Source organism: Ovis aries, chromosome 2 (assembly GCF_016772045.2).
Source record: "Ovis aries strain OAR_USU_Benz2616 breed Rambouillet chromosome 2, ARS-UI_Ramb_v3.0, whole genome shotgun sequence".
NCBI lineage: Eukaryota > Metazoa > Chordata > Mammalia > Artiodactyla > Bovidae > Ovis > Ovis aries.
In genome coordinates this window covers 89,892,149-89,906,165 of record NC_056055.1, presented here as the reverse complement: position 1 = coordinate 89,906,165, position 14,017 = coordinate 89,892,149, and the positions used below count along the sequence as shown (strand labels likewise).

At 40.9% G+C, this 14,017-nt stretch overlaps 1 protein-coding gene and 1 long non-coding RNA gene across 4 annotated transcripts in view; both read left to right on the top strand.

Annotated features, from left to right (window-relative positions):
• Positions 1 to 10,356, top strand: part of LOC105608311 (uncharacterized) — a 29,607-nt gene extending 19,251 nt beyond the window's left edge. Inside the window, exon 3 of the long non-coding RNA XR_001434053.4 lies at positions 8,824 to 10,356. This is a non-coding gene — a long non-coding RNA (uncharacterized LOC105608311). The remainder of the gene's footprint in view (positions 1 to 8,823) is intronic.
• Positions 10,357 to 10,890: 534 nt separating this feature from the next.
• KLHL9 (kelch like family member 9) overlaps positions 10,891 to 14,017 on the top strand; it is a 34,957-nt gene continuing 31,830 nt past the window's right edge. For all 3 annotated transcript variants that reach the window (XM_060410997.1, XM_060410996.1, XM_060410995.1), the window contains exon 1: positions 10,891 to 13,375. In XM_060410997.1, the coding sequence (XP_060266980.1) occupies positions 11,421 to 13,274 (1,854 nt within the window). In that variant the 5' untranslated portion in view covers positions 10,891 to 11,420 and the 3' untranslated portion in view covers positions 13,275 to 13,375. The remainder of the gene's footprint in view (positions 13,376 to 14,017) is intronic.

Here is a 14,017-nt window from a genome sequence, read left to right as displayed (position 1 = left end):
ATGCATAAACTGCTTATAATAAACATTAGAAGGCCGCTGTTCTCAGAGTGTCCTTTGTCTATCACAGTCTTTTTTTTTTTTTTTGGCTGTGCTGGATCTTCATTGCTGCATGTAGGCTTTCTCTCATTGTGGAGAGCGGGATCTACTCTTCACTGGGGTGCGTGAGCTTCTCCTTATGGTAGACTTTCTAGTTGTGGAACACCGTCTCTAGGCACACGGACTTCAGTTGTTGTTCTGTGACATGTGGAATCTTCCTGGACCAGAGATCAAACCCACGTCCCCTGCTTTGGCAGGCAAATTGTAACCACTGGACCACTAGGAAAGTCCTGTCCATCACAATCTTGTTAGACTTTTCTGCAGATTATGAACCCAGTTGAAAATTTGAGTGTGACCAGATCCACACAAGAGAAGAAAAAGGAAGAGAGAGAAAAAACAAACACACAAAAAAACAAAAATATCTTAAAAAAAGAATAATAAAGTAAAACGGTGCATGCTAAGTTGCAATTGTGTCTGACTCTTTGCAACGCTATGGACTGTAGCCCATCAAGCTCCTCTGTCCATGAGATTCTCCAGGCAAGAATACTGCAATGTGTTACCATGCCCTCCTCCAGGGGGTCTTCCTGACCCAGGGATCGAACCTGTGTCTCTTTTGTCTCCTGCATTGGCAGGCAGGTTCTTTACCATTAGCACCATCTGGGAAACCCAAAGTAAAGGTACAGTTACTCAATTTTTGTATTTTGGGAAAACAAAGAACAATACCTATAGAGACTGCCAAACTGATTTCCGCCACTGATAATGAGGCAATAATTGAATAGCATAATATTCTTTTCCTCCCATTACATTCCCTTCCAGGGTTATTCGCCTCCTCAGTTAACCAGTTTTTTGCAGTCATGTCTCTTGAAGATCTTTCTATGCCTTCCAAAGGGACCTGAAATCTCTTACTTGGGTAACAAGACTTGAAAAGATGGTATTCCTTTTGCAGATGACTAGGAAATTTGGAGACAGGAAGAAGACTACAGAGAAATACTATGAATTATTTTGTTGAGCCATCCTATCCAACCTCTATGGTACCTTCTTAAGGAAACTAATGGGAAGAATTGAACAAGAATACAATTCTTATTCAATTCTTATTCAATTCTTGAATAAGAACAAGTGATCTTGTTCTTGAATAAGAACACTGCTTTTGTTCAAAGCAGTACCTGGTCCAAAGTGGAGCCAACAATATTAGTTTACAAATCAAGCCTAGTAATATTATTTCTACAGTTCAGTTGTTTCCTATAATCCTGTGAATACAACCTAGCACTTTGGCATTTATAATAGACTTTTGATGCACCATTCAAATCTCTCTTAAAGACCTAAGAACTAGTTCCTTATAGCTACTGATAGAGTGTCATGCTTCATGCTTGCAGATCTTCTCTGGAAACTGCTCTTGGCTAAGGTGAGTCATTTAGCCCAAAGTTATTTCCCCCTCCTGGGGCAGCCTTCATCCAATTTTCAGTCTGTTTTCCCAGGTATATGACCTATAGTAGCATAACATATGATATCTATTTTTAACCCCCAGACATAAAAAATAATGAATGAGCCCTGCTCATATGGCTCTGTTAAGAGATTAAGTTGCTGCTGCTGCTAAGTCGCTTCAGTTGTGTCTGACTCTTAGTGACCCCGTGGACTGCAGCCCACCAGGCTCCTCCGTCCATGGGATTTTCCAGGCAAGAGTACTGGAGTGGGGTGCCAGTGCTTTCTCTGAGAGATTAAGTTACTTTTTAAAACATCACTCTTCCCAGATGGACCATTTGGATCAGCTACTTCTTGGAGTTAAAAATAAGGTACTTCTCTTTCTCTTGTTGACTTAAAAAGATGCACAATGGGAGAGTTGTGAGTTAAGTTTTATTGGGAGCAAAATGAGGACTGCAGCCTGGGAGATGGCACCTCAAATAACTCTGAGAAGCTGCTTCAGAAAGGTAGGTAGGGGGAGCTAAATACATGTGGTTTTGGTGAAAGGAGAGTTCATACAACCTAGCACATATCTTAGGAAAGGTTTTCTGCTAGTCACAAGGAGCTGATGTCACCATGAAAAGATTCAGTGCTTTTCTAGATGTGAGGGTTCCCTGGTGGCTCAGATGGTAGAGAATCTACACTTTCACTTTCTCTTAGATGTGAGGAGATGCAAGGGTTGGGATCATGAAATCAGTTCCTGAAATAGCTATCTAAAGACCTGTTCCACCAGTTTTCCTGGATCACAGAGTGCCCCATTCCTGTTCTCCACCCTGGACTCCCGTCAGGTGTGTCAGCAGCTGCAGCAGCAAAGGATTCAGTCCCCACGGAAAAAAGTGAAAGTCACTCAGTCGTATCCAACTCTTTGCGACCCCATGGACTATACAGTCCATGAAATTCTCCAGGCCAGAATACTGGAGTGGGTAGCCTGTCCCTTCTCCAGGGGATCTTCCCGACCCAGGGGTCAAAGCGGGGTCTTGTGCATTGCATGCAGGTGAATTCTTTACCAGCTGAGCTACCTGGGAAGCCCATTCCCTGCAGAGGCAAATGGCAAATGCCCTTGGCAAGCACCCATTTGTAGTTAACATTCTGATGAAAATTTAGTTTATCATTCGATACTAAGGGCACAATAACATAATGACCAGAGGTATAGGGCAGAAGCCAGGTGGAGTATCTCTTCTGATTGTTCTGGTCTACTTGGACAGTCATTTCTGAATACACTTTTTTTTTTTTTGCCTTGTGTCCCATTCAAGTTAAGCTCTGAAGAAAGAAAGAAAGAAAGAAAGTAAAGTTGCTCAGTTGCGTCCAACTCTTTGCGACCCCATGGACTGTAGCCTACCAGGCTCCTCTGTCCATGGGATTCTACAGGCAAGAATACTGGAGTGGGTTGCCATTTCCTTCTCCAGCGGATCTTGCTGACTCAGGGATAGAAGCCAGGTCTCCCGCATTGCAGGCAGATGCTTTACCCTCTGAACTACCAGGGAAGCCCCAACCTCTGACTCAGGAGTAGAGAATTCTCCTGTGGTGCAGGACCAGGGTTTGACCCCTGGTTTGGGAAGATCCCCAGTGCAGGGAATGGCTACCCACTCCAGTATTCTTGCCTAGAGAATCTCATGGAAAGAGGAGCCTGGTAGCCTATAGTCCATGGGGTCATAGAGTCAGACACAACTGAGTGACTTTCTCTTCACTATGGAATTAAAGCCAGTCAAGTTGGTGGAAGCTGCTCACTTCTTCACCTGACAGATAATATAGAAACTACTGGTACTACCTTAAGTGGCTACAATGGGACACATTGTAACTTATTAAACACAGAATTTTTTGAAAAGTATATAACAGAAATACATGTAAAAGGTGTAAATGATTCAATTTATGGTCTTACAAAGTTTAACTCTCTCTCCACCAGTCTAATCTAAGATCATTTGTCTTTTCCTTGGCTAGCATGGAAGCTTTCTGGCTAGCATAGTCTTTCTATGAGAACACTATTAAATTTTTGTGGCAGTTTTCCTCCTTTTTCTTGGATTATGCTTGAAACATTCCAGGTTGGCAGAAGACAGCCAGCATGTAGCAAGTGTATTTAAGGTTAAATATAACCAGTATTCAGGGAATTGGCCAAAAGGCAAAAACAGTTCATAAGTTTACCTTCAGTATAAGAGAAATCCAGCTTCTTAGAGATATAGAAGTTTTAGGCAGCAAAGGTAGAGGTATGTACCTCTTGGAAAATATGTCGTGAAGTTTGGATAGAACAAAGGACATGGATGCCCGGTGCACTCGGGCCCTCACAGGAAGGCTGCACGGTGTGACACTCAGCCCTTACCTTTCCTTGGGGGAGGAGGGGTCCTGCCATTATACGAATTTCTTTTTTAAATTAGTTAATTATTTTATTTTATTTTTGTTTTTGGCTGCTGGGTCTTTGTTGCTGCGTGTGGCCTTTCTCTAGCTGTGGCAAGTGGGGGCCGTTCTTTAATTGCAGTCCACAAGCTTCTCATTGCAGTGGCTTCTTTTATTGTGGAGCACGGGGTCTAGGGTACATGGACTTCAGTAGTTGTGGCTAATGGGCTTAGTTGCTCTGAGGCATGTGGGGTCTTCCTGGACCAGATATCGAACCTGTGTCCCCTGCATTAACAAGCAGACTTTTAACCACTAGACCATCAGGGAAGTCCAGGAATTTCTTTCTTTGGACTCTGTTGGTCCTTGAGTTCTTCCATGGATGGGTTGTCTTTTCTTTCCTTAATTCATGCATAAGCCTCAGTTTCCTCTCTAGGATCTAGCCAATATCTGACTTGTCCTTCTGAATGTCACAACCCCCTTTATCCATAAAGACTGCTCTGATTTCTACTAGGTATAGGCTGTCAACAGAGGCTGATGTCACTATGGATTTGTGCCGCGGAATTTCCTGTACCTTCCCAGTTTCTTGTGGATGAAGCATCTGACACACACACTTCATCTGGCTTTTAAAGTTACTCTTTCATGGAGTCTGTAACAGGAACTGGGGCAACTTGCTTGCAGGGATCTCTGCTAATTCCCTGTCCTGGGCAAAATGATCTAATCTGTAATGTAGAAGGATCCATTTCCCCACACCCCCTCTTTAATACTCTCCTTCTAAGAGTCTCCTGGGTCTTCTCACTTCTGAGTTGATCATAGATTCTTGTCCTGTTTGCTATTCTTCCCAGTCCAAATGACTAATCATGAAAGCCCAGAAGAATTAGAGTGGGCCCCTCTCATGGTCCTCTGGCTTCCCTTTGTCCCAGTGGAGGGCCCAAGGAAAAAGCTATCCACACTGGGGACTGAATTTCTTCTCCAGAAGCAAATGGCAACACACTCCAGTATTCTTGCCTGGAAAATCCCGTGGACAGAGGAGCCTGGTGGGCCGTTGTCCATGGCATCACAGAAGAGTCAGACGTGAGTGAGAGACTAAACAGCAGCAACCGTCTGCTGATGATTTCTTCCAAGGAGCTTTGCAACCTTGTCCATGGAGTTAGTCTTTGAAACATGGGTAATAGGAAAAGATGGACTTGGGGAGTGTAGGTCAAGTGAGGAGGTGGTGTTGAAAGACAAAGTGAGGCATAGGTTCCAGTGTCTTTTCATACTCTGTGGGTTGAAAGTAAAAGGCAAGTGGTGAGGTAAAAATGATCCTTGAGTATTGTGGCATCCAGTGATAAAAGGGGATTTGGAGGCTGGGATGGAGCAGACTGCAACCTTTTACTATTGTGTCAGGGGTACAAAGGACTATTGCAATCCTTATGCAAAGTTATGATGAGCACATTTTTCTAATTATAAAGATAAAAGATCTATTATAAAAAATGAGTTTGTGAAACTGGGAATTACCATTAATAGAGAAATTGAATGCACCCTCAAACATGAAGTTATACTCAAAATACTGTTGTAGTTTTAAAATATTTGTTTTTTTCATTTATTATTTATAATGTTTGGCTGTGCTGGGTCTTTGTTGCTGCATGCAGGCTTTCTGTGGTCTTGGAGTGAAGGCTCAGTAGTTGGGGTGCACAGGCTTAGTTGCCTGATGGCATGTGAAATCTTCCCGGACCAGGGTCAAACCCATGTCCCCAGCATTGGCAGGCAGAGTCTTTACTACTGGACCACCAGGGAAGCCCCTGTTATGGTTTTTACCCTGAGATTTTCAGGGCCTACTCACCTCCCACTGTCAGACAGTATGTGGAAAGTGAAAGTCAGTCAGTCGTGTCTGACTCTTTTAGACCCTGTGGACTGTAGCCTGCCAGGCTCCTCTGTCCATGGAATTCTCCAGACGAGAATACTGGAGTGGTTAGCCATTCCCTTCTCCAGGGAATCTTCCCAACCCAGGGATCAAACTCAGGTTTCCTGCATTGCAGGTAGATTCTTTACCATCTGAGGCTCCAGGGAAGACCAGACAGTATGTGGATCAGATCATTAATCAGAAGCCCTGGGTCTGCCCAGCAGGTTGGAGGAAAGAACCGTATGGGGCTTCTTTTCCTGGGAGGGCTTTGTAGACCTCTTGGTTATTGGACTCCGCTTTCTGCTTCCTTTGAACTCTGCGGGCCCTCATGTTTTCAAAAGTATTCAACATAAGGAAGATTTCTCTTACATGTGTTTCCACAAAATCTGAAAATATCATGCAACTTTAACTTTCTATTTGTGTCCACCTGAGAAAACTTAAAGCCAGAAACCACAACAGAACAGGAAGTGACTGTGCAAATAGGAAAGGGCAGTGAAAGTAAAGGGAGTGAAAGCTGAGGGCCCCCTGGGGATTTCAGCCCTGAAGGAGAAGGAAAGTACTGCGATATGGAAGCAAAGGAATAGATCCAGGAAACCAGGCAGATGTGCCAAGAGAAGTGGACCAGGCTCCAGAATCAGCAAAAGAATACGGGATGTTTTTCCCATTCCAGCCTAGGAGATTCCCTTCTCAATTTTGGATATTGATTTAAGCCATTGTGCTGAGTCAATATAAATCAAATATGTCTTTGATATGATCATATCTATTTAAAAAAAAAACTTTTTATATTATATTGGAGTATAGCCGATTAACAAACAGTGTTGTGAGTTTCAGAAGAGCAGCGAAAGGACTCAGCCATACATAAATGTGTATCCATTCGCCCCTAAAACTGCCCTCCCATCCAGGCTGCCACATAACATTGAACAGAGTTCCATTTGCTATACAGTAGGTCCTTGTTGGTTATCCATTTTAAATATAGTAGTGTGTACATGACCATATCTATTTTTCACTCTTCAAGGTTCTTACCAATTCAGTTGACTTTGTCAGTCAGCCATCAAAAGTGAAATGGAACAGTGTCAAACCAGTTTATCAAAAAAAGACATAAAATATTCTCATATAGGTTTATATGGGGAAAATGAGGAAAAGAGTTACTTGTTGTTAACTCCAAGGAAGGGGCTTTCTAAGAGCTTTAAAATGTACTTACATCAGCTTTGCAAATATTGTTCATTCCGCTTGAGGAAACTGAGACTCAAAGAAATTGAGTTGCCTTCAAGCAGAATAAGGTTTCATGCAGAACCTCAGACAGTGAGTTAGAGTCTTTAAGCAACATGTTGGATTTCTGTGGGTTTTTTTGTTTTTTTTTTTAACTTGCAGAAATATTCTTTTTCTTTTTCCCTGGGCTTCTCTTTTTGGTGGCTACATCTTTACTTTCTGATGATTTTAGTCTATTTTTTGTAATATGATTTTAATCTATTTTTTCTTTACCTTAGATTTTTGGGGAAGAGAAATTCTCTGATCCAGTTTCATTTTTCCATCTAATGAAGGAAAATCCTCAGAATTTTATATCTACTACAGTATGATTATTTTTGAGTCCACAAAATTTCCTGATTTTATAAAGCCAATGCTGACCTCTGTAGAACAATTCCAAAGTTAATTAAGAAAGATCACCAAACAAAAATATCAAAGTATAGATACGAGAAAAAATTCTTTTCATATATATAGCTTTACCAGAAAATGAACTGTATTATAAACAGCAATGGTGTAAACACAGTAACAGTAAGGAAAGTTAGGTGATCAGAGTAATAGAGAAAATAAATCTCTGGGGAGTTCCCTGGCACTCCAGTGGTTACAACTCTGTGCTTTCACTGCTGTGGCCTGGGGTTCAATCCCTGGTCCAGGAACTAAGATTCCACATGCTGCATGGTACAGAAAAACAAACAAAATCTCAGAAATTGTTATATAATCTATAGTAATTAAGTTTGAAAGTAACATCTTAGATGTTAATATGGAAGAAAAAAGTTTCAATACATGGTTACAATATAAATGCCTGGTAATCTAGACACAAAGTTTATATTCTCATCTCATAGATGAAAAAAATTCTCATGTACTATAAAAATAAATGTGAAAGATTTAAAACATAAAGGGAATTGATAATCCATAAGATCAACAGAAGAATGAAAATGGGTGAGAATTGGTTCTACATATTCAGTATTCTGGCATTAGAAGAAAATATAAAGAAAATGAGCTGGTGTTTGTAAAGATAAAGTTGACAAATATTTACACCATAGGAATATAGTTACCATCTGCACTCTAGCCATAGCACTCTGCTAAGTTCTACAACTGTACATCCAGTGTCAAGTCTTAGATTCTTGAAACTGCATCCTCCAGTTTCTGGTGACAAGAGCTTTTTCTTTTGCTTATGGAGTTGTATATAATGTAGTTGAAATGAATTAACAAATTGATTAATATTTTTATGTTTCCTTCTAGCAAAAAAGGAAGTTCCAAGAGGGCTGGCATTTCATTTTTTCCTTCATCCTCACCTTTTAATCCTTCGAAGGCATAAAACCTGAGATTTAGATACATAACTTTAATAAAATGAATGAATGAACTGCAGTTCCACCCTTTGAGTTTGTGAAATCAGTCTTGACATTAATTTCTTTAAGAGAAACAAATGCAAAAAGATTTGAAAGTAAAACTTTAAATAATAATTTTAAAATAAAAAGATGAACACTTGTGTAATTAGCACAAAACAAAAATACTGAAATATAAGAGATATAGTAAAATATTTAAGTATATAAGTACATTAGTAAGATTATCTGCAATTGTCTGGTGCCTGCTATGAACTAAATGCTTTTACTTATAGTTGTTTAATACTACCAATAAATATTTTGACAAATTTAACCCATTTATTTTATGATGAAGGCAGAAAGAAAGAGGCTTTTGAAATTACTAATATGTGGGAGTATGATGAATTGTATCCATCCACAGTAATTGTTTAAGAGCATACCTCTAATTCCTCAGCTCTTAGACTCTCTTGCAAGCTTGATAATAAAGAGAAGGATTTCATGATTTCTTGCTCTGACAACTTCCCAGGTATTGCAGCTCTGTTCTTTCTTTTCCAGAGAGAAACTGTTTGCTTGGAAGTGCTTTTTCACAACCATTCTGGAATTTTCACAGTTCAGGGGAATTCTTCTGTCTCCAGCTTCAAGCAGGCCTCCAGGACTTGTCCATGCTGATGAAACCCAGTGAAGAATTCCTCCATGCTGGTCTCATTCCAACCAACCTCTTCTGCTGAACAGTTTGAAGACTTGCTGAAGCTTCTGATGGAACATAGCAGTGACCCTTTTGGACCTTGCTGCCATCTGCAGGAAACAACAGAAGACCATTGGAACCAGCTGAATGTCCATCTTTAGGGACTAATCAAATAATGTAGGACCCATCCATTCAGTAGGAAACAATACAGCTATTTAAAAAGATAAAGAAGTTCTCTATAAATGACTAAGATCTCCAGGTTAAAAAAGATAGGTGCAGAACAGTGAGTATAGTATGTTATCTTCATATTTTCATCAGTTAGCTGATACATAAAGAAACTGGAAGGATGTATAAGACAGTAGTAACTTCAAAATGTGGAAAGTGTTGGAAGCAGTTGTCAAAGTATACATTTATTCATATATCCAAATTTAAATTGACTAGTAATTTTTAAAATATAAGTTAATCAACTATATTTGAATTTTTTAAAATGTAAGTTTTAAAATAACCATTAAGGGAAAGATCAGTAGTGGGATAAATATACACTCAAAGTGTTGACTTTAAAAAAGTACTTAAAAAGAGTTGTGAGTTAAGTTTTATTGGGGGCAAAATGAGACTATTGCCCTGGAGATAGCATTTCACATACTCTGGGAAGCTGCTCCAAAGAGGTAGAGGGGTGGTTGGTATATATGTGATTTTAGTGAAGAGAGGGGTATATGCAATCAAGCATGTTTTTTTGCAGAAGGTTTTGCTAGTCACGAGGGAGCAGATATCACCATGAAGGAATTTAGTGCTTTTCTAGATATGAGGAGATGCAAAAATTGTGCTCCTAAAATCAGCTCCTGAAAATATCTATCTGAAGACCTGTTCTGCCAGTTTTTCCAGAGCACAAGAGTGCCTCCTTTCTGATCTCCACTCTGAACACCCATCAGGTGGTGTTGAAGGTCAGCAGCTACAACAGCAGGAGAGATTTATTCAATCCTTGTAGAGGTAGATGGCAAGTGCCAATGAAAAGTGCCAATATGTAGTTTTTCAAAACATCTCTGGTGACAATATTTTGCAAAAAACTTTGTATGTCTTCAAGCAGCATTCTAACATTAGGATTTATCCCAAAATGGGAAGTTTTGTGCTCGGAGTCTGTAACATTGGAGAACAACGAAGTATATATTCAGGAACAAATGACAATTGTCTATCCATTTAAAAACTTGTGAGTGGAAAACAAAAGCACGAAAAATTTACTGATGGAATTCTGCTGCATGGCAAAAATTCAGCCTATATTATTTACATAGCATGGTCATAATTTGGTATTTTAAGAGAGGCAAATAACCTGTTTTAAATGATTAAAATCTGAAAATATGTACCCAGAGTTATACTTGAACTGTCTATTAAATTGTGTGGGATAGGTTTTTTGTTGGTTTTTTTTTTGGTTGAGGAGTTTGAGGGATCTTGGTCTGCAGCCAGGGTTTGAACCCTGGCCACAGCAGTGAAAGTGCCGAGTCCTAACCACTGACCTGCCAGAACATTCCCAGTGTGGGATAAGAATTAATAAAGTTTGTTTTTTATAGAGGAAAACTAAAAGCATCTTTCCCCTAAGGAAGCCTTCTGCCAGGTTTCAGCTTCCAGAAAAGCTGCATTTCATTGTTATCCAAAAGGCAGAAGCCAAGAAATGTAAATCTCGAAGTATTCATTTAGAGGAACAGCTCAGCTGCAGTGAAAGAGTTATATTAAAAATAATATCCGGGCACCCATTCCTATTTAATAATACCACATACAAAGTATCCCGAAGACACCCCGCTGGCCCACCCAGCACAGCTCTGCGCGACCCAAACCCCGCCTGCTCGAGGCACGGCCCACATCCTCCCATCCCCCACACAAGCCCGCCTACTGGCTAGGTCGGGCGGCTGCGCAGCCGCAGTAGCTGCCACGGCCGCTCCTAGCCCGGGGGATCCTGGGACGAGGCCTTTCCGGAAGGACCGGCTCGGCGTTGGGAGCTCGGCCCGTGTTCCAGGCCCAGGCTCGTGTTCCAGGTCCTTGCTCCAGGACGGGCCGGTAGCCGCGGCGACGCTCAAAGGGCGGCGGAGGGCGCGGCGGGCCGCTCTCTGAGGTGCCGGCCCTCGCCGTCGAGCGAGACGCCGGGCCGCAGGACGTGGCGGCACCTCCCCCTTAGCCCGGAGCAGAACTGCGGGAAGAGCAGCGCAGGCCGGACCAGGTGAACCGGGTCACTTAACTGCCTCAGGTGATGAATCATCTACATAGTAGTCAGATTTGAGGTCCACAGCCCTCTGTGGGCCAGCTGCAGAACAATTTTCAATGTGGGACTATTGTGTTCTGAGGCGTGCTGCAGTGACAGTTTGCCCTTGATAAGGAAAGCGAGCTCTCTTGCTCTTGGGACATCCTCGTTTCCTTTAAAGCTTTCCGGTCGTAACCTCTTTGTCCGGCATACATCTTTGTGCAAGAGGAAGGCGTTCACATGAAAGTGTCTCTTGGTAACGGTGAAATGGGCGTCTCCGCCCATTTACAGCCTTGCAAGGCAGGAACCACACGTTTTTTTACCAGCAATACTCACAGTTCGGTGGTACTGCAAGGTTTTGATCAACTTAGAATAGAAGGATTGCTTTGTGATGTGACTCTGGTGCCAGGTGATGGAGATGAAATCTTCCCTGTTCATAGAGCTATGATGGCGTCCGCTAGTGATTACTTCAAGGCTATGTTCACAGGTGGAATGAAAGAACAGGATTTAATGTGCATTAAGCTTCACGGAGTGAACAAAGTTGGTCTGAAGAAAATTATTGATTTTATTTATACTGCAAAGCTTTCTCTTAATATGGACAATCTTCAGGACACTCTTGAAGCTGCCAGCTTTTTGCAAATCTTGCCTGTTTTAGACTTCTGTAAAGTGTTTCTTATTTCAGGAGTCTCTTTAGATAACTGTGTTGAAGTTGGACGAATTGCTAACACCTACAATCTTATAGAAGTAGATAAATATGTCAATAATTTCATTCTGAAGAATTTTCCTGCCTTACTGAGTACTGGAGAGTTTCTAAAACTCCCTTTTGAACGGCTTGCCTTTGTGCTTTCTAGCAATAGCCTTAAGCACTGTACTGAACTTGAGCTCTTTAAGGCTGCCTGTCGCTGGCTAAGGTTGGAAGATCCTCGGATGGATTATGCTGCAAAATTAATGAAGAATATTCGATTTCCACTGATGACACCACAGGATCTCATCAATTATGTGCAGACAGTAGATTTTATGAGAACAGACAATACGTGTGTGAATTTGCTTTTGGAAGCTAGCAATTACCAAATGATGCCATATATGCAGCCAGTGATGCAGTCAGATAGAACCGCCATTCGATCTGATTCGACACACTTGGTTACATTAGGAGGAGTTTTGAGGCAGCAGCTGGTTGTCAGTAAAGAATTACGGATGTATGATGAGAGGGCTCAAGAGTGGAGATCTTTAGCCCCCATGGATGCTCCTCGTTACCAGCATGGCATTGCTGTCATTGGAAACTTTCTTTATGTAGTTGGTGGTCAAAGTAATTATGATACAAAAGGAAAAACTGCTGTTGATACAGTTTTCAGATTTGATCCTCGATATAATAAATGGATGCAGGTTGCATCATTAAATGAAAAGCGCACATTTTTCCACTTGAGCGCCCTCAAAGGACATTTGTATGCTGTTGGTGGGCGAAGTGCAGCTGGTGAGCTGGCCACTGTAGAATGTTACAATCCAAGAATGAATGAGTGGAGCTATGTTGCGAAAATGAGTGAACCCCACTATGGCCATGCTGGAACAGTGTATGGAGGCTTAATGTATATTTCAGGAGGAATTACTCATGACACTTTCCAAAATGAGCTCATGTGTTTTGACCCTGATACAGACAAATGGACACAGAAGGCTCCAATGACAACAGTCAGAGGTCTGCATTGCATGTGTACAGTTGGAGACAAGCTCTATGTCATTGGTGGCAATCACTTCAGAGGAACAAGTGATTATGATGATGTTCTAAGCTGTGAATACTATTCGCCAACTCTTGACCAGTGGACACCAATTGCTGCCATGTTAAGAGGTCAAAGTGATGTTGGAGTTGCTGTCTTTGAAAATAAAATCTATGTCGTAGGTGGATATTCTTGGAATAATCGTTGTATGGTAGAAATTGTCCAGAAATATGACCCAGAAAAGGATGAGTGGCATAAAGTTTTTGACCTTCCAGAGTCACTTGGTGGCATTCGAGCTTGTACTCTCACAGTTTTTCCACCTGAAGAAAATCCTGGGTCACCTTCCAGAGAATCACCTCTTTCAGCACCTTCAGATCATTCTTAGGACCAAGGTGTAAAACCTTTGCAGTGCATCAAGGATGATCCCGTAATTCCCCTTCAGTTGTATCTTCTTACAATGATTGGTACAGTTATTAGATTAAAAAGGTAATTGATGTTATTTGTATTGTTTGGCTTAGTATGTTTATCAAATGGTTAACAACTGTATTCTGCAAATGTATGTGTTCAACATAGCTATTTTAACAAATGTAAAAAGCAGAAAAATTGTTAGATATCTTTTTGTGGTGTTGTGTAAGGCAGAGTGTAGGTGATTGAAGTAAATGTATAATTATGTTCATTATGCTTCAAAGTTGAAAGTTTTCATCTTTGACTACAAGACATCAAAGGGAGGATGCCTACTATAACCTAAAATAATAAACAAAAAAGGTCGTCAAGCCTTATTAGCTGCTTCCCTTTTTTCATGGTTTGTGACATAGCTGCTGACTCACCAAATTGTGTGGGTACATTCAGAATATGTGACAATTCTTCAGCAGACTGGAGGAATATTAACTCAAAAACTAGTATAACCCCAAGTCAGCGTTTCATATCTCTTTCTGGGGAGAGGAAGAGAGAAAATACATTACCACACACATACATATGTATATACATGCATATACATATATAATTTTTAAATTGATTGGCACTTCAGCTATAGTAAATTGTAAATTTAAACTCTTCTACATAGCAGCTATTTCTATTCAAATGGGAATTCACTACTAGAGAATAAATGTCTATGTAGTCTTACTGCAG